This window comes from Bombyx mori, chromosome 13 (assembly GCF_030269925.1).
Source record: "Bombyx mori chromosome 13, ASM3026992v2".
Taxonomy (NCBI): domain Eukaryota; kingdom Metazoa; phylum Arthropoda; class Insecta; order Lepidoptera; family Bombycidae; genus Bombyx; species Bombyx mori.
The window spans coordinates 8,964,001-8,984,555 of record NC_085119.1 but is presented as its reverse complement, the minus strand read 5'-3'; the positions used below and the strand labels follow the sequence as shown (position 1 = coordinate 8,984,555).

Below are 20,555 nucleotides of genomic sequence, written 5' to 3'. Positions count from 1 at the left end.
GGAACCTGTTTCTCATACCATGTTCAATAACAGGCACTGGGTATTCCAACAAGATTCGGCGCCAGCTCATAGAGCGAAGAGCACACAAGACTGGCTGGCGGCGCGTGAAATCGACTTCATCCGGCACGAAGACTGGCCCTCCTCCAGTCCAGATTTGAATCCGTTAGATTACAAGATATGGCAACACTTGGAGGAAAAGGCGTGCTCAAAGCCTCATCCCAATTTGGAGGCACTCACAAGACATCCTTGATTAAGGTAGCCGCCGATATTGACATGGACCTCGTTCGTGCTGCGATAGACGACTGGCCGCGCAGATTGAAGGCCTGTATTCAAAATCACGGAGGTCATTTTGAATAAACTTTAGTGTCATAAGAATCTATGTTTTGTTAAGTTCATTTTGGTATATGAATGGTTACATAATGAATAAACTTGTTTCAATTATTTTACATTAAACATGTGACAGAATTTATGACCTGACTAGGTATAGTAGTATATTTTGATTTGCAATTTTTTTTTATCAATGTAACATGTAGTCTTATGTTTTTCGAGTTATTAAAGTGTAAATTTTAAAATTATAAATTGTATATAATAATAAAATAAAAAAATCGAATTCGAGTTTTTTCGATTTTTTGCATTGTCTGAGAAGATTTACTATAGTAAGATAGATTTTTTTCACCTTCGGAAAGTATGTAGCGATTTCGAACTTTTTGAAAATAGCTGATATTTTGACGGGTGAATTTTCGATTGAAAATTAGGGTGCTTTTTCGACATTAATTCAAAATAAGGTGAAAAGATTCATATTTGTAATGAAATAAATTACAGCGTATTTGGGACATGAAAAGGTAAGTTTTCACCAAATTTCGTGAAAAAAGATTTTTTTTTTAAAAAGATAAAAATAAAAAACCAAAAACTTGGTTTTTTGAATTTTTCACATAAATTTTGAGGATATGTGAAAAAAGTGTAAATACAAAAGTTTTAGATCTTTTTATTACCTACAACTTTGTGACTTTTTTCCATAAGACTTTTAGTTTTGCCGGAAATCGAGAAAAACCGTTTTTTATCCTACACGCTAGGGTAACGCTGATATAGCCTATCAGCATAGGTAGGAACAAAAAACTGTTTGCGTGTATCGACGCAAGTGTCTCCATTTCCTAACTGTATGGATTGTAAAACTGTGATACCTAGAAGGTAGTCTTGGAAGGTTGGCTATGTGAATTACTATAAGAATAGAAAAATATATTATGTGACGGTAGCAATCATGGATCACAAGATATTTGACAGATGCCTGAATCTCGCTAACGATGATGTCAAGATAACTTTGTAATTTAAACAAGCTCCAAACAACATAAACCAACATTAAAATAACCCTCGACCCTATACCGAGCAATTACACCCGTCACATTCTAAGAAAATAAGGGAGTTTGAGATATCGATAGTAGAATATTAGCTATGTCTCCGATACAGATCGGAGAGATAACTTTAATTATTAAGTGAATTAGTTATGAGGAAAACACAGTTTTAATAAAATTATTTAATTCTGTTCTCAGCGTAATAGTTCCCCGTGGCGAGTTGTAATTCTATACTGTCTGTACGATTGGACTGAATACACAGAACTAAAGGTCCTACAGAATGATTTTGGGGAACAAGTTCACAAGCGGGAACGATATTGCCCTAGCTTATTAATCATAATGCCTTTTCAATGCTACAAATTCTATTATAGCTAATGAATAAAGTAGATAGCGAACTTTTGTGAGCAGCATTTATGAAAATGCTCATTCTTGGGCTCAATGTAAAAAAGTTCAAAAATAAAGTGTCAGTAAGCTTTCGTTTTACACGGATACTATTTAATTCATCTCATATCACATTGATTCGTTTCCGATTAAATTCATTTTCTAGTACTTTCTAGATTACATGCATATATTGTTTAGTAAATGGAGATTTGTTTAAGCTGGAATAGCCATTTAAATTATCAGCGAATAGGTATGGAAAAAAAAGATATGTTTACAAGCTATAAATAATTTTAAAGAAAGCCGTGCATTCCAAGACAAATCCAATATCATATGTTCCAAAGTTAATCATCCATCCAAAATTTTTCATATCCATACGTACGCATTTTACGTATGCAATACGTACTTTATTACTCAGTAAGTACCTAATTATTATAATTGCCTATTAAAAATAATAAAATGATTTGTTTTATTATGTCTATATAATATTTCTTCAGGTTTAAATGTGTAATAACGTTGGTTTATTGACTGTTTAATATCTATGAAAGTGTACAAATGTGCAAAAATGAAACAAAGCCGCTGGACTTAACTTCTCGGGATCCTTCAAACAGTCCACTGAAAAAATCTCAGTAAATTACCACCATTTTACTGAGATTAATTCATCCCATATCATTTCATTTAATTTCATCCTAGTTGATTAATGTCTCAAATTAATCATTTTCTTTTCATTTCATAATATCATATTTCATAAAAAAAATATAATATAATAGATAAGGCTGTATGGTATGATACATTTGCCTTTCTATTTGAAAAAATAAAACTACTATTACTAACTTTCTATGTAGCAATAACCTATTTTCTATTTTCTAAAAAGTAGGAACTAGGAATTGATGAAAATGGAAATGGATAAAGAAAATATCGTACAAGCTGTTGTTATTATGGACACTTTTAACAGTAATTTTTCTCCATTAACAGACAATAAACCAATGGTATGTAACCTGTTTGAAATTTGTATATTTATCTGAAACCAAAATAATAACTGAATGGGACATATTACAGGGTTTTCTTGAAGTTGCAGGCGTGCCTCTAATAGATTATGTTCTAGAATCTCTTGCTTTGGGCGGAGTGGGAGAGGCAATTCTGTTTTGTTGTCAAAATGGACAAAAAATAAAAGAACATGTACAGTAAGTTTTTTTTAATAGTACTAGATAATTAAAAGAACTCATAATGTCAATGATGCCGCCCGTATTGAGTTATGAGGACGAAGTTCCAGTTATGTACAATTTAATCTCGTCACATAAAGATAGAAGCGAGAGTTTTGTGTACCATTATCCCATTTGGGCTTACAGTATGCTTTAACACAGGCAAATTTATACATCTTTGGTGGTTTCATTTTTTTACAAGATGTTATTCTGTCATTGTCGTAGTTATTCGTAAACATGTGTTTAGACATATTTCTATAGTAACATTGGTACTTGTCTGTCTGATTTGAACATTGGCAAAGTGAATCTTTTGGTAAGAGTACACAGGGTGTTTCATCCTGTGTATGACTACATTTTTGCTTAAAAATTAAGCATCATTATTACATACATTGACTGTCAATCCATTTTATGTAGTGTATATTCAATCTGGCAGTGGTGTTCCTGTATTATATGTAATAACATATATACTACATATTATGTTATATGTTACATATAATTCAGGATTGCAGATATGAAGCTAATATCTGAAGTGTTTTAAAAAAAAAGGGCTTGCTGAATGTGGAGTTTAACCTAAAATAGCTTAGACAGTCAACTTATTAAGCTTAATAAAAACTTGTGCTTTGAGTGGTCAAATCATTGTTATCATGAACTTATTTTTTATATAGATTCGTAGCTGACTAAGATTTCTATCTTCCCACCCATCTACCTATATTTTCTGTAATCAGATACTAAAATTTATCTATACTTCAGGAAACATCAAGATAACAAGTCTCTGTGGAGTCTTACTATGGATATCCAGATTTTGATGTCAGATACTTGTCAGACCATGGGTGATGTGATGAGAGAGTTAGATGCTGCTGCTTTGCTGAAAGGATATTTTGTGCTAGCTGGTATCAATAGCATTACTAATATGAATTTTGCAAGTCTTCTGGAACAACATAAGTTTGTACAAGCTTCACATATTTTTCTAAATTATAGAACATGCTGACAGATGGAATTTGCATATGAATTAATAAATTTATTGATCTTTAAAAGCATATCATAAATACCGTCAATCAATGAAAAGCTAAATTAAATTTTGTTCAAAATTCACCAATTATAATATTTTACTCAATTACTTTGACAGATATGATACTTTTCATAATAGCCATATATGTTTAAAATCACTGCTTTTTCATGGAAAAAGAGGCAGATTATTTATTGTCTCTCAATCTCTACCAAAAACTTGAAATTCATTATAACTCATAGCTTTTAATAGCAGATTATCAAAGTATAAACCTCTTTTATTCTTTTTACCATAGACAAACATGTAAAAAAGACAAAGGGACAGCGATGACTTTGGTTTATAAGAAACTTTCTTGGGAACACCCATTGATAAGCTCAGACAGGTCAACTTTTTTGGCCGCTAACGAGAATACAAAGAAAGTGTTAGTGCACAAGAGATATAGACCTAAGTCCAAGGAGAAGATAATATCTCTTCCTTTGGTATGTAACCTTTTACAAGTACTCTTATTAGACGTTTTTTCTTTGGTTTCCTGTAGTCTTACACCGGTCACTCACATGCGCACGAATACGCAAACCCGCAAGTGTAGGACGACATTTGCAAATGATTATGCAAAGTTTTCGCTACATTCATGGTTTTCCAAGCTGTGTCGGTTTTTTAACAGACATCAAAGCGCGCGAACCGCGAACCTTCGCGTAGTCGTTTGACCAGTTGCGCCGACGATTGCGAAGGTAACGGACGTATCGCCATTTTCATAGTTCGTGACGTCTACTGTGTAGCGTATCTTCATCAAAAGAAATCCCATAAAAACAGCATGGCTGTTAATGATGTCTGGGAAAGAATTCAAAACTCTTTTTCTCTTCAATGTTCTATTGACGAATTAAAAAGGAGGAGAAATTCGTGAGACATTCGTAAACAAATGTAGGAGGAAGCGAAACGGGTTCGCAAATTGAGTATGCGAACCCATTTGCACAGCCGCTAGGTTTGCGAATGAATGTTTGACGGCCCTTCACATGCGCGCAAATTAGAGGTGGCTAATATAACCATTAACCAATAAATTTACCGGTAAAAAAAATTAACACTTCTATTCGATAAATAAAATTACCCAAAACGGTTAAAAATACCGTTTTACAAAAACACTGCGTGTAGTGGCATAGGCAATTATTGGAAATTATATTTATACAAGTTTCAACTTTATTTCAACACGTAAGATTCATTTTCGCCTTGCAGATGTTTTCAACTTATCATGTAAAAAATATTGAATTTTATGATTTCATTGTATGCTCTATACCCCTCAAAATAAAGCACAATATTTAAGTTGGTGTATTTTACAGTTAATGATAATTTTTTTCGTTAAAAAATTGAAATGAAACGATATTTTTACCGAACGCGAAGATGACGCGATTGGTTGATTTTTTAAACGTAATATTTTGTTTGGTACTTGACATTTTGGCGGCTCAGTGCATCTTTTCTATTATTTTGGTAAAGTTGTGTTTTTGTATTTTAAGAGATTTGTACTTTGTGTTTGTGTGTTTTGACTTTGTTTTTGTGTGTTTGAGACTTTGCTTACTTTGTTGTTGTGGATTTTTAAAGTGTATATCTAATTTAAAATGCCGAAACGCAATGCAGAAATATGGGATCATTTCGGAAAGTGCTTGGGAGCGGAAAAAATTGCAATGTGTAATTATTGTAAGAAAAATCAATTCAAAAATATTGAACCAGCGCACCGCCGTGGTGGAAAATTTGTAAAGAGTTTTTCCCACTAATCATTTCGTACTAATTAGTTAAGCTAATTAGCCCTAAGCCTGTAGCTTCTAAAGTTCACTGAATCGAAAATAAATGTAAGAAACTCTACCATTCAAGTTTAACATTAGCAAAATTAGTTTTTCAACGAAAAGATTTACCGGTATTTTCAACCAATAAAAATATCGGTAATTTTTTTTATCAATTACCAGTTAACAGATAAATAAATTCAACCATTAACGCCATCTCTAGCGCAAATAGTCCGAGAGCTGATTTAGCCCCGCTACTCACCAGCCAGGTCTGCAATTCGGTGTTGGAATATAATAGGAGAGGTATGTGACAAGTTTTCAGCTTGCCTCAAATACCTACCCAAAAATTGGTGCCAGCTCTCCTACTAAAACATTCGTACAATGTACGAATATTTGCGCGCATGTCAGTGGCCGGCATTAGATATGAAGTTGAGCTTACAATATTTATTTTATTATTTCTGATGTTTCAAGTATATTAGTTGTCATGATCACAGATGTTTTTTTTTAGTTATTTGGATTCACTTTAACCTGTAAAGCAAGTTTTAAAAAAGAATTGCCTGAAGTTCTTCAGGCCAATTTTGTTGCCTCAAACTAAAACCAACCATGGTGGGCTATACCCTGGGGTTCCTACATTATATGATGTATATTAAGGGAATTAGTTTAATAACATTGTGGTATCTCTATGATAGCTTTGTAATTAGACCACATGAACTGAGCAAGATCCTAAGGTCTATTAAGTGAAGCACACCTCTGCAGAGTTCTCATGTCCATAAACTGGATTGTGATGGTGAGCTCTCATTTATAGGACAGACTAAGAGACATTTAGTTAGAGTTATGGACCATGTCAAAAATAATTTAATATAAAAAAACTGTGATTTGTCAACATTCTCTGGACAATGGTGCCAACCATTTTATAAGATTTAACAAAATCCAAATATTCTCTATATAAAACATGATGATCCGCAGTATAGTAGATAAGGCCATTGAAATAACAAAAAAAATAACACCTGGGATTTTATTATTATGAAAAAATAACAAAAATCACATATACAGCCAAACCTCAAGACACTGTTAGTACCTTCTATGTACAAAATAATGTGAAGGTTGTTCAATAATTTTATTAAATTGTTTTTAGTTAGGCATATTCGTGAAAGTTAATCTTTAGCACTGAGTCACACAAAGGCCTGTTAATTTCATGCCACTACTGAAACAGTAACAGTATTAATTTAAATTTCATTTATTTCATCCATAAATATATTCATTCATGCGTCAAATTGACGCATGTTCGAAGAGATAGATACAGGAGTCCCTAAACCCAGTGTTGATATTACTTTGCCCCCAACTAAAAATATACTAAAAGTATGGTATGCTTGTGAACCACTGGAATCTTGTCAACGAGTCTGTCCACTATTGAAACTAGGTACATGAGGTTGCAAAAAAAAAAGTAAATAAATTAACACACATTTGTAGCACACATATGTACATGCTGATCTTTTTATAAATCATTACAATGATGCAGATTTCAGTTTTTTTGCTTATATGATAATATGTTCTTCCATTATTGTGTCAGTAAAGTATTGTATGTATGTATCTTTTGAATTATGGTATGGTGCCCTTCCATGCTCGGTCATAATAGGCCCTATTATCGTTAATCTGTTATATTAACTAACTTAAAAAAGGAGGTTATTAATAAGACTGTATTTTTCATGTGTGCTACCTCATATTTTTTTCTTTAAGAAATGATTTTAAGGATATTTTGTTATTTGATATTTGGTGCATCTCACATGGTCCTGTTTAATCTAATTCTTAATTTAATGAACTAATCAAGTGATTGGTAATATTTCTGTTAGAGCAACATATTTAATTCACTTATCTACATTTATGAAATTAATTTTATTTTGTTGCAGTCAGATCTTTTTTCTTGTATTTAATGTATTCTTTTTTTTTCAGGATTTGGTATTAAATAATTCTGAAGTTAAATTACATCACAATCTGGTTGATACTAACATTGCACTCTGCTCACCAACAGTCCCACCATTGTTCTCGGATAATTTTGATTTTCAAACTAGGGATGACTTCATTCATGGCATATTAATTAATGAGGAAATTCTTGCCAGCTCATTATATTATACATTATTGAAATCAAATCAATATGCTGCTGCTATAACAAATTGGAAAACTTATCAAACAGTTTGGTATGTATCTGAAAATAATAATTAATTAATCATTATATAAAATTTCAGATATAAAATAAATTAGATTGACACTAAAAATGTCTATTTTTTGTTACAGTAGAGACATATTACATAAGTGGGTGTATCCACTGTCAATTGAATCGGGTTTGTATTCCCGTGACAAGTATACTCTTACGGGAAATCTTAATTTTGTTGAAAACTCAGCTATGTTGAGCAGGTATGGTAGGAGAATTGTCTTTTGTGAAATATATTTTTGTAATTAAATTTCATAACATTGACCACATCTAATCTATTTATAGATCATGTGTATTAACCGAAAATACATTAATTGGAGCGAAAACGCAAGTACAAGACAACACCACGGTGACAAAATCAATTATCGGAAAGAAATGTACAATTGGAAATAATGTCATAATCAATGGATCACACATAATGAATAATGTAATAATAAAGGACAACTGTAGAATTTCAAACAGTTTTATTGATGACAATTGTGTTATTAGTGAAGGATCAAATCTACATGCTGGCACAATAATTGCAGAAAATGTCAAAGTGGAATCAGGAAGTGATCTCAAAGGCAGAATAGAATGTTCTATTGACAATGGTAAATCTCTTTATTTTAATTGTATTGATACCTCCTTATTTGTTGATTATTTAGTGATGCTGTAGAATTCTTTTTGGGAAATTATAATTGCAACCATTAAGTTGATTAATTTGGTGAAATGCCTTATTTTGCATCAAGACGTCACGTAAATCGTTGCGACGATCATATCTGTTTGAAATAACCAGAGTTCAACCAAACCACCGCCTAACTAGGTTAACAAATAAATTTATTAAAGAAATTTACAGATAAAAAACTACAAAAATCAGAATCAAGTGGAACAGAATGGGAAGAGTCATCTGGGAGTAGTGATGAGGAGTTTATTGGTTTTGATAAAGTATGGAGTGACAGTGAATCTTGTTATTCTTCAATCAGTTCAGCAGATTCTTCATTACCTGACTCTCCTGTACCTGATGATACTAAAAGTAAGGACATTGATTGTATTCTGAACACATATTCAAAAATGTATGTTTTTATTATCATTTTTAAATTGCAGTGTTCTTGCAAGAAGTCATAGACAGCTTAGCAAGAGGCTATGATGAAAAATTGAAATGCGATTACCTTATATTAGAAATAAATTCATCAAGATATGCCTACAACATTCAGTTAAATGAAGTCAATTTTTTCGTTGTCCGAGCATTACTTAGTATGCCTGTTTTGTCTGAAGCTAAGAATGTGCTCACAACTGTAAAAGATATATTGAAATATTTCCGGCCTGTATTAGCAAACTACATCAAGTCAAAATCTTCTATAATGGATTGCTTACGAGCTGTTGAGGTATGTATAGAAGGCCAAACATTTGTTGTATATAATTGCTTTAAAATATTTTGACCACTGGCTCCAGTATTTGCAATTCTAAGCGTTTTTGTTGTCGTGAAGTAAATAATATATAATTAATATTTCAGGACACCTGTTTAAATTGTGAATGGCTAGATGGAAAATCTGGACAAATTTTACACTTATTATATGAAGCTGATGTAGTAGATGAAGATTCTTTGGTGGATTGGTATGCTGAATTAAAGGAAAATGCAAATCCTTTTGTCAAACAGCCTTCACTTGTAAAATTTTTTGAATGGCTTCAAGAAGCAAGTGAAGAAAGTGATGATTCTGAATAAGTAGGTAATTAATATGTTAGACAACTAGCATCATTCAAATGAAATGTTATTTCAGTTATTAAATAAATTTATGATTTTATTGCCATAATTTAGTGTTTAAATTTATTGTTCAGCTGAGCTAAGTGATCAGTCCAATATAAAGTTAAATTTGGCAGTTTAGCCTATTGGTGGCCAATAAGAAATGTTGTGCCAGGAACGAAAGTACAATTCCTAATGGACAAATTTTACTATAGAGGTATGCTGTAATTCATTTAGAAACAAAAATATTGAAATTTTAATATGTAATGTATGGAGCAATATTATATATTTAATATATTTTTTTAAGTGAAAACTTAAAGGTCGGTTAGTCTTTCTTACAAAGAGTTGGAGGGATTACGGGTGGCCTCTCCAGTTTCACCAGGACAGGTGGGCGAGCAAAAGCTCAGCTAGGAGGGGTGGGATTTGTTAACAGCTGCCTGAGTGCCTCCAAAAGAGAACCAACTCAAGGGCAGCTGCTTCGCGAATGCATCTACTACGGGATCAGAATCGCGATGCGCTGAGAAGATCTGGCGAGAAACTCAGCGGGCTGATGTTTAGGTTAGGATACACGTCGAACTCAGCAGAGTTATCGAGAGGGTTATCGGGATTTCTAAGCCTACTGCTAGTGGTAGAGCTGAAGGCGGCTAATGCAAAAGCTCCTGCGTGATTACGATTCGGGGAGTAAGCCGCGGCAACGTAAGGCGATTATCATGACGCATAGCCTTATCGAAGTACCGTTCCGATGCTCACTTCATGTGATTCTGGATTGATTCGAAGCCCAGGTCGTCGTGTATGTCAACGTTCCTCACGAACATTCACAAAGTCCATCTATGTCTTCTTTGGTCGACCTCTTCCCCCCTACCTTGCACTACCATTTTTATACATATCCGCTCTACGCATCACATGTGAAATTGAGCACAATATTAGTAAAAAAGAGCTCAGGTTAATGATAGCAAAAACCTTAAACCGCAATGAATAGATGTACCTTTGGAAAATTTGGGACTTTGAACATACTTATATAAATGTAATGAAAACAATAATAATCAATACATAAACAAATGACATAATATGAAAATGAGTTCCGTATTTTTAAAATAAAATGCATTTGAATTTAAAATTTATTGGTAGCTATACATAAATTACGTTTTGAATGGGCAGTTGTGTAAACAGCAACTTCATAAGTAAAGATTTTTATATTTTCAAAAAAAAAAGTCATCCAAAGCTATGCACATTGGCTTTTATTTATGTCTAATGTATTATTGTAATAATTTTCTTAACTTTTTATGGAAAAGTGGGTCAAAGATGGCTAGATTGACTATTTCATTTAACATTTTCATTTTTATACTTAGTAAAATGATGCAAAATCTTTAAACCAAAATTCAAGTTACTTAAAAGAGAGCAATAAAAATTATACTAGGAAAGTACATCAGCAAATAGAAACTTCATTGCTGGCTGCTAATTGGTCAAGCTGTCAAGCTTCATATAATTTTGCTTATTCTCCTTACAACAGTTATTTCTGAATAATAATTGTTCATAAGAGAACAAATAAATAACAAATATTGATACAAATGATTTTGTGATAAAATTACAATAGGGTCTGATTATTGACAACCCACCAAGAGTACATTCTTTCAACAGGCAAAAGTAAATTATATTATCTTATAGTGGCATATTGTTGGAATTGAACAGTTGAAAAATTTCTAAACTTATTTATATCAAAAGAGGTAGGTTCACATGGTGAATGCACTTTGATCTGTCTCATATGTGTATCACGACCATTCTGATGATTACTCAGAACTGCTATTTGAATCATATAAGTTCTAATGGGTCTGTCATGAATGTCTTTGATTGGAATCATTTCCCAACCTGAAAACAAGATTGTAAAATTAAACATTTTTATTTTAAGGAAAACTTCATGGTGTATGACCACTCACAGACAAACCAAGGTGTTATTCATTGATATTTGAATATGGTGCTTACTTCTATTTTTTGTCCTAAACAACATTTTCTAGACTTACACATACTTCATTTGAACACCTTAGTTGTCTGCGAATATGAATACTGGAAAGTATTGAAAGTATACAATGGTTAACTGTGAGTGCTGCTTTAATTGAATAAAATAATGACAAATAAAAATGTGAAATTAACCTGTAAATTAATTTTAATTTTGTTTATGATACTGAAAACCCAAAGAGAAAATTAATTTACTCTAAAAAGGTAATTAATTAAAATTACTTTTCAAGATAATCAATAACAACTAATGGAGTTTTGCCAGAAGTCTGTACAACAATAATGTTGTACAGACTTCTGCTATCTCAGGCAATAAATATAGATGTACACTTAAGGTACTTACCACTAGGTTCTATTAATTCAATCACTTCAATTTCTTGTAGATCATTGAAATGTGTGCCAGCTCTTATTGATATTCTGCTTGGTGTATAGCTTTCATCTAATTTATAGTCAGTGTAAATGTAAATATGTGATACCATTGTTTTTTTCTGAAACTGTATGTTAACCAAGTGTGGAAGTTGTCCATCAGACTGCCAGTATGTTTCCATGCAGTCATCTCTCAATTGATCAATACCAAATCCTGAAATATGTCTCTTTTTAAATGTAGATGTACATTAGATGTGAGATCAGAATAGCAGATGTGTCACAAACTTTTAATTTTAGGAAAGAATCATTAGGTATATATGTACACAAGATATGTTAGACAAGGTGCACAGGGTTCTTCATAACGATTTTATTTTATTCAAGAGCTACAGTTGGTTCCAAGTGAATAAATAATTGCTCACAAAACAACAAAGAAAGTTACACAAGGTGCACAGGGTTCTTCATAACTATTTGATTTTATTTAAGAGCTACAGTTGGTTCCAAGTGAATAAATAATTGCTCACAACACAACAAAAAAAAAACTATTTACCTGGTTTACAGGAAGACAAACTCCAGATAGCATGATTACCGACTTCTCGTACTGTTCCTGATCTTTCGTACACCAGTGGATCTTTTTCTAAGCCCGCCATTAATGTTTTTTTTGTTTATTTGCAGTTTATTTGGCCTTTCTAAATAAATAAAATATTAATATTGAAAATTGAAAAAGCTAATTTTTTTAAAGGATTTTATGACCTGGTAACTAAGACTTTTAAGTCATGTCTTATTTTAATTTATATTCTTATTTTTATGAAAAATGATAATACAGAGTGAAATGAAATGACATGAAATGAAGATGATTAATTTCTGACATTAATTAACTGGGATGAAATTAAATGAAATGAGATGAGATGATATGGGATGAAATATAATCTCAGTAAAATGGTGGTCATTTACTTAGATTTTTTCCGTAGACTTTTTGCAGGATCTTGAGAAGTTACGTCCAGCAACCTTGTTTTATTTTTCCAAATTTGTGAACTTTCACCACCTTTATTACACATTTAAGCCTGAAGAATTACTAAATAAACAAAATAAAAAAGTCAGACAACTTCACTCCTCGCGTTCCCGCCAAAAGTCACAGTTATATTGATAGTTTGATAGAGTATTTCCATTTTTCCAACTGAAAAGGCGAAAGTATCGTACCATACAACCAAATCTTTTATCTAAATTAATATAAAGCTGAGCAAAATCAAATCTACAAAATAATTGTTTCACAATAGGTATATAATGAAATGACGGCGGAAAGGCGAAGGCATAGAGTCTAATGTTTCTTTTTATTTTCAGTTATAGTAAAATAAAAATACTATAGAGTGAAAAGTTATATAGCTTAAAGTTAATTTATTTGAGATATAAGTATTATATATCAATTGGGATGAATTTTATTATAATTAGCGTAATTACTGGTGGTAGGACGTCTGGTGAGTCCGCACGAGGGGGTACCACCACGCTTTTTTTTTCTTTCGGGCCGGGGTCGAATCTCCTAGTCCCCGCGCCTAGGGTGCGCGCGGGATATGTGGGACTTGACGATCTGCAAGGTGTTGGGAGCAGACCGCGGGCCCAAGGAATTTTAGGGCCCACCCACTAAACGACTCCCCTGCACTCTTCGCCCAAGCGTCCGATCCCCTCCGAGGTCAGAACCCGGATGAGGTAGGGGGGTTACGGCGGTCAACACTGCAACCAAACAGTGCAGCTCACCCCAAGGACGCCCAGCCGACGGAGCCTTCGAGGCGGCCTCTACCCCCTCTGGTCGCCTCTTGACCTTCACCGGGGGGAAGCCGCCACCTACAGTGATGCCACCATCCTGCCTATTTCTCCGTGAAGCAGTAATATGTTTCAGTTCGAAGGGTGGAGCAGTCGTTGTATTGTAAAGACTGAGACCTTCGAACTATTATCTCAAGGTGGGTGGCAGCATTTACGTTGTAGATGTCTTTGAGTTCCGCTAACCACTTCACATCGGGGGGGCGTGAACTCGTACACAACCTAAGCAATGAATAAAAATAAAAAAACTTTTTACCGTCTGTTAAAGTGCCCAATTGTGTGTAAACGAAACATAACCGTTTGACTGGCTTCTCGGGTTCTTCTAAAACGTCCACCGAAAAAGTCTTAGTAAATAATCATCATTTTACTAAGTCTTTATTTCATCCCAGCTTATCTTGTGGGAATGCTTAAGCGACGAAGGGCAAGATCTTCCACCGAGCAGGTGATATTGCTCGGTAGATCGACGGTCCTAAATGTTGTTGTTCGGATATTATATATATGCAAGCTTATCGTGAAAATGTCGTAACCGAGATTCAAGCATTTGTCAAATATCTTGTATTGTATGATGGCTATCCAGTGCATATGGTTGATTTAATTTCATCTTATTAGATTAAAGTCTCAAATTACCTAATCAATTTCATCTCTTTTCGCTTAACATCGTTTTTCTTGAAGATTTTTATAAACTCGACTGTGATGGAAGATGAGAGATGGCGAACGCGTTGTAACCACGAGATAAATGTCATTATGATCAGGAAGACCGGACCCCTTCTATGGGAAGGTTATATGGTCCGTTATGGCTTAAGAAAGTGTAGTGTTCACTCAGGCGGCTCGCATGCACATAAACCCTCTTCAGGTCATCCAATTCCGATACTGCAGAACAACCGTCGGGGTACCGTGATATATGAGGAATGTTGAACTTCACAACTATCTAAATCTAGAACCGATACAAGTTTTATGGAAGAGTCAGAACGTTACTTTGAATAAGCGGCGCGATACGATAGTCGTTTATTGTGGCCACCTCTAGTTGTAAATCGGACGTAGGTGACGGGGCAAAGAAAAGACAACGTCGCTCAAAACTTGTCTGGTCTGGTTCTCCAGTTCCCCTCTCCGTGCTTTTAGGCTCTTCAAGCACCGGCCACCGTCCTCGCCGAACAGGTCGATTACAATTAAGAGTTCAACTTGTGAACTATTTACCTACACACAACACACTGAGTTTCTCCCTAGATCTTCTTAGGTGATCGTTATTCCGATTCGGTCGTAGATTCTCGTAGCCTCTCTTGCAATTCTCTTGCAAGTACGGGTCCGCGCGTAGTTGCTACAAACCATTAAGTAGAAAAAAATTAAACACGTGGTGCGAACCAGACAAGACCAGGCCAGAGTACTCAAATGCTTTCTAGAAGACTGACCGGACGGACGCAGAAGTAGAGGCAGACCCAAGCTCAGATTGGACGGCTTCGAACAGATCACAAAGAACTTAGGGGTGATAATTTGGAGAAGGTAAACCACCGAGAGGTGGCTACTGCGACTGTATTACCTCAGACGATGATGATGGTGAATATAAGTATTATATATCAACTGGCAACAATTTCCATACTGAAAAAAAGAGGATCCCAGGTGCTATTTACAGAATAAATTAATGATGAAACAACAAAATAGAAAGATGTTACATTGACTGTAGGGTATAGATGCAATTTTAGTAGAAACAAATTTAATAATTGTTACAAACAGGCCAACAAGAAATTATCTACTAGAAGTGTGGGAATACAATCATATCGCACAGGACGAATTGTTTAATACGTTCACTAATGATTCGTGTTTCGTATTTATAGCTTTCACAAGATGGGGATGGGTTGACGGTTGACAAATTGATAACTTTATAATTAGCGGTTATGTTGTGGCCGGCCTAATTTGAAAATGACATGCGGCGTAATGAGCATCGCGGGAAATATTCACGATGTATGAGAAATTTACGTAATTATATGTATTTTAATATCTAATTGATATCTTATCTTATACCTTTAAACGAGCAATTCTTATATATTAATATATAAATTATATATAATCAGAACCTCGGAAACGGCTCCAACGATTTTCATAAAATTTAGTTTACAGGGGATTTCGGGAGCGATAAATCGATCTAGCTATGATTTATTTTCAGAAAATGTTGTTTTATTTGTGTTTTCAATAATATAATCAACTTTATGACTCTTCCCGACATATATTGGCGAATAATAATACTGTTTTTACTACATTAAAGACACAACAAGATGGCGTTATTAAAAAAAAAGCCGAGCAAAGCTCGGTCATCATCTAGTCCTTATTTATTTAAGGATTTTTTCTTATTTACTCCGGACGAGCTCACGATCCATCAGGTATATTAAGATTACCGGAGGCCGTCGAGTTCACAACGCGAGTGTAGCAATACGTTGTCTTAACCAGTAACCATTTAACACCAGGTGAAGCTCTTTCACTCCTATATACAATAATGAAATAGTATTCTCTTTTGCGCCCGTTACACCATTTGTGCTTAGAGCGTAGCCGTAGCGGTCGGAGTGTTTCCCGAAGTGACGAATCGAAGTAAGCCCTGTGAAAAGTACAGCCGTGTTTTCAAAGCTAATACTCGATGCGAAGAGCCCCGCATCAGGGCAAGAAGCGGTCCCTTTGATCACCATGAAAGTCAGGCCAGTAAAGTCAAGTATCAGTGGACTTGGATACCCTAGATCGATCCGTGATCTTCTGCCCCCACGTAAAAAATTTTCACGACCGCGTTGATCTTGGGCAGATTTTATCCCATGATCTGCAAGCGGAGTAAAATATCCCATCGTAATAACGTGGCGCTACAAAACACGCATAATAATCTACACGAGTGTGGTATTCGGTCACGCGGCGCACTCACACACACTCTTTTCAGAAAATTCAATCTCGCTTTTGCAAATTAGCTGTCGGAGCGCCGCGCCGTGACACGTAAGGAATGTAAAAGTTAACGACGATCTGGGTCTCGAGCAAGATCCACAATTAATAAGAACGGCGTTAGAAGGCTACTTTAAAACGGCGGCGCAACTACACTACACTACACTATGTTTTAGAGTTCCATACCCGAGCTGGCTTACGCAGCAGCTCACTGTCGTCGACACCCTAGACATGTCCTAGCAGGTCTGTCAGTCACGTCAGTGTATGGGTCACAATTCCGATACGGTGGTTTGTTTATCCCAATTCTTTCGTTGTTTGTGATACGAAACCAGGTGTTTAAACTTTCTTGCTTTGTGAATCTCTTAGATAAAACAACAGAAATAATGCATTAGCTTGTCTATTGTAGTTTAAATATATTGGCTATAAAATACTATAGGTACAAAAGTTGGTATAGATAATATGTACTTGATGACTATTATTTAGCAGTTTATTGTCAATTTATACGACACCCTCTGTACGTTACTAAGCCGTCAATCAAACGATGAGTACGGCATCCGCAGCATTTGTAAAGTTCCGATGGTAATCAACCGATTTCTTACTTCATTTATAAATGTTTAATTCATACACATTTTAGGTACCATTGTGTTTTGATGGTGTAATGTACATGAAAATACCTACAAGCGTTCCAGCTAGATGTAAAACTTTTTGCTCCCTATGACTTGTTTTTGACATTATGACTTGTGATAAACAAATACCAAAATTATATATAAATTTCAATGTTAAGGCATACGTGGTGTAACTCAATAGATTTGTCTTAACTCTTTTACGTATTTGTTCAATTTATTTTCAATTCTAATTTTACTATAGTCAGAAAAACTATGTTAATGGTCATACAGAAGATATTGCTTTATAGTTGTTAGTTACGAGTTATATGATTTGTGTATTCGGTCATGGCACTAAGTAAAAAACAGTTGGAGAAGTTGAGTGGGTTTACAATTTCGTTGTTATCGTTTGGAATGACAACCCTGATTGGAATGGTGTTTCTTACTGATTGGAAACCTGTTGTTACCTACATCCCTTACTATAACACTAAATTTGAAGAAGTGAAAAAAAAAGAGTGCTAGATAGTTTTTTGGGCAGGTCGTCTAGCAGCATTGAGTTATTTTTTGCGAAGGGCGTGTACTCTTTATAGGCATATATATACTCTACTGTTACTCAAATTTGGTGCACGCGTTTGGAGAATAAAATAAATGTTGAATAAAAGAAGAATAGAATTAAAATAATGGTTGGTTTCGAGATCAGGTGTGTCCGGATTTGTAATAAAATGTCAACCAGGTCGTTCGCAGCCGGCACACGCGCAGCTGCCCGTCGGCCCTCCGTACCTCCAGTGAGGTGCGCCCTCCGAATAAATACATACCTACAACCTTTGTTATTTTAATGTTTTTAATGATTTGCATTTTTTGTTGCAAGTCAGTAAAATACATGGTATAATAAAATTAAAGTTGATCGTTCTAGAATGAAATTCTTTCATTTATTAATATTTGAAATTTAAATACTAAGCTGTTGAGCTATTTCAAGTTTCGATCCTGAAAGAGCTGAACATCAAGGAGAGACTATCGTCAACAGCCCAAATACGAATTCTCAAGTTCGTCGGGTGCATTACTCGTAATGAGGACTCCATTGAGCGGTTGGTAGTGCAAGGAAAAGTCTAGGGCAAAAGATATAGCGGACGATTCCCAACACGATGGACCGACCTCATAAAATCTGTGACTCACTCCAACATAAATAATTGCTCTCACTCTGCGAAACAATCGTGACAAATGGCGTCGCATCGCGAGAGCATCAGTATCGCAGGATTCGACTGATGCATGACCACGACTACTCTGTCAAGAGTGTACGACTAGGAAGAAGAAGAAATACCAAGCCTAGAATGGAATAAAAACTATTGCCATTTCATCGAGTATATTAAACGTTCGTAGTAAATATAAAGAAAAAGCAGTGAATATATACGATTATTCGCAGTTCTACTTTTGTTAAACTACATTTAAAATTTTAGATTAAATTTAAAATTTTACACTTGAAGTATTCATAATTATAATCAGGGTAAACACCCTAAATTACCCAAATATTGTAATCTCAGAAGGTGATGTATATAAGTGAAATAATGTAATCTCAGATCTTAGATATCTCTGAGACCATTTTTCAGATTTCATTCCAGAATCTATTAAAAATTATATGTATTGTATGTATGGATCGAGGTCCTAAGAAAAGGATAATCAAACTGTATAGGGATCAAAATAAATCGATATTTTCCAAGTAAGATGTAAAAGTTGCCTTACATCTTACTTGTTTGTGTGTGATACTGTAAAACGCAACTTATTTATTGTATATTATATACAAATTCGTTTAACTATTGCATGTTGTAGGTATTTTACATAAATGAAATTTATATATTATGTTTCATCAGAAATGGAACTAATCTCAAGCTTATTAAAAAAAAAAATTATGTTTTTATTTTACTTTGATAACACTGCAACGTAGCTTATTATTTGCTTATCTGCAGTCAATTCATAAATAGTGATAATGAATCTTAATTTAATTCTAATTATCATTGAATATCATTTTTATAACATACTTAGTGTGGCCATAAATACTGTTACAAAGGAAAACAAAAAAAAATCTATGGCAAATATCATTTATTACTTTTACAGTGTGTTAGTTTAATACAGAAATATAAAACAATTTAAAGTATAAAAAGCTTATTCGAAGTGGTCTCCATTGGGTGCAATACAGTCCTTTAAACGTTGAAGCCAGTTATCAATAGAAGCACGCACTCTTTCCATGGGAAAATTTTTCACTTCCAATCGTACGGATTGTTTTAGGGACTCCAAATTATCATGGCGTTTAGAGCAAGCCGTACTGTCTAAAACTGACCATAAATCATATCAGCAGATTAAGCAGATTAAGATCGGGACTAGACGATGGCCAGTCTTCAGCTCTGACGAAGTCCGAAACGTTCGTTTCCAACTAAGACTCCGTAGACCGAGCTTTATGACCTGGCGCCGAGTCTTGCTGGAAGGACAATTCTTGATTATTGAACATGGTGTTATTAAGGGGCTTCACTACCTTCTCAAGAATGGTATCTTGATACACTTGTGGCGATGTTTTGTTACCTTTTTCACAAAAGTACAGCCCAGTCACTCCTTCATAGCTAATACCCCACCAAACCATCACTGAAGTCGGATAGTGCCCACGTTGCACTCTATCGACTAATTGGGAAGCTTCCTTAGAGCTTTGAGCATAAATACGGTCATTTTGTTTGTTAAAATGTTGCTCAATTGTAAAAAAATTCTCTTCCGTAAAAAAAATTTCTTTGCGTACCGCTTCAGTAGTTGTTTCGATTTTACCACCCTATTCTCTTTTAAATTATCAGTTAAGAAATGACCAGTACGTCTCTTATAGGCTGCAAGTCCTAAGTCATCTTTTAAAATACGCGACATGGTTCTAGGTGCTATCTTCATCTCCCGAGATAAAATCTTTTGCTTTCGGACAGGATTTCTTCGAATTCTTTCCCTTACTGCTTTGACTACCTTTTTCGTACGAACACTACGTGGACGGCCAGATCTTTTTCTGTCACAAGCAGAGGAGGTCTCATTGTACCTATTAATAGTCCGGTACACAAACATTTTGCTAATACCATAATAATATGGAGAGTTTTAAAAATTGCATTTGGCTCCATACCTACTTTGTGTAATGCAATCACAGCGATTCGGTTCTCTTTATTACCCCACTCCATTTTAATATCGCAAAATATTGTACAATGT

At 34.4% G+C, this 20,555-nt stretch overlaps 2 protein-coding genes across 8 annotated transcripts; one reads left to right on the top strand and one right to left on the bottom strand.

The window, feature by feature from the left end:
- Positions 1-694: 694 nt before the first annotated feature.
- LOC101740544 (translation initiation factor eIF-2B subunit epsilon) lies at positions 695-9,703 on the top strand. 6 transcript variants are annotated; one of them, XM_021349026.3, is made up of 12 exons: positions 695-842; positions 1,548-1,812; positions 2,605-2,716; positions 2,787-2,911; positions 3,680-3,871; positions 4,231-4,414; positions 7,655-7,899; positions 7,997-8,116; positions 8,199-8,503; positions 8,749-8,925; positions 8,997-9,277; positions 9,406-9,703. In XM_021349026.3, exons 3-12 carry the CDS (start codon positions 2,618-2,620, stop codon positions 9,613-9,615), a joined length of 1,938 nt encoding a protein of 645 aa, XP_021204701.1. In that variant the 5' UTR covers positions 695-842; positions 1,548-1,812; positions 2,605-2,617; the 3' UTR covers positions 9,616-9,703. The 6 variants fall into 6 exon arrangements, with proteins under 6 accessions (XP_021204701.1, XP_062527794.1, XP_004927856.1 ...); XM_062671810.1 differs by having other exon boundaries at positions 2,602-2,716; XM_004927799.4 differs by lacking the exon at positions 1,548-1,812 and having other exon boundaries at positions 708-842; positions 2,602-2,716.
- Positions 9,704-10,737: 1,034 nt separating this feature from the next.
- Positions 10,738-13,112, bottom strand: LOC692856 (anaphase promoting complex subunit 10). 2 transcript variants are annotated; one of them, XM_062671620.1, is made up of 4 exons: positions 12,961-13,112; positions 12,557-12,695; positions 11,987-12,223; positions 10,738-11,499 (listed from the first exon to the last, which is right to left on the bottom strand). In XM_062671620.1, exons 2-4 carry the CDS (start codon positions 12,654-12,656, stop codon positions 11,288-11,290), a joined length of 549 nt encoding a protein of 182 aa, XP_062527604.1. In that variant the 5' UTR covers positions 12,657-12,695; positions 12,961-13,112; the 3' UTR covers positions 10,738-11,287.
- Between the last annotated feature and the right edge of the window lie 7,443 nt (positions 13,113-20,555).

Bases quoted from the DNA above. Each gene is read 5' to 3' on its own strand.
- LOC101740544 (XM_021349026.3), top strand. From the start codon at position 2,618: ATGAAAATGGAAATGGATAAAGAAAATATCGTACAAGCTGTTGTTATT. The intron at 2,717-2,786 runs GTATGTAACCTG...GACATATTACAG, and splicing joins TAACAGACAATAAACCAATG to GGTTTTCTTGAAGTTGCAGG. The intron at 8,504-8,748 runs GTAAATCTCTTT...AGAAATTTACAG, and splicing joins AGAATGTTCTATTGACAATG to ATAAAAAACTACAAAAATCA.
- LOC692856 (XM_062671620.1), bottom strand. From the start codon at position 12,656: ATGGCGGGCTTAGAAAAAGATCCACTGGTGTACGAAAGATCAGGAACA. The intron at 12,224-12,556 runs GTAAATAGTTTT...GACATATTTCAG, and splicing joins TTTGTCTTCCTGTAAACCAG to GATTTGGTATTGATCAATTG. The intron at 11,500-11,986 runs GTAAGTACCTTA...TCTTGTTTTCAG, and splicing joins TGAATTAATAGAACCTAGTG to GTTGGGAAATGATTCCAATC.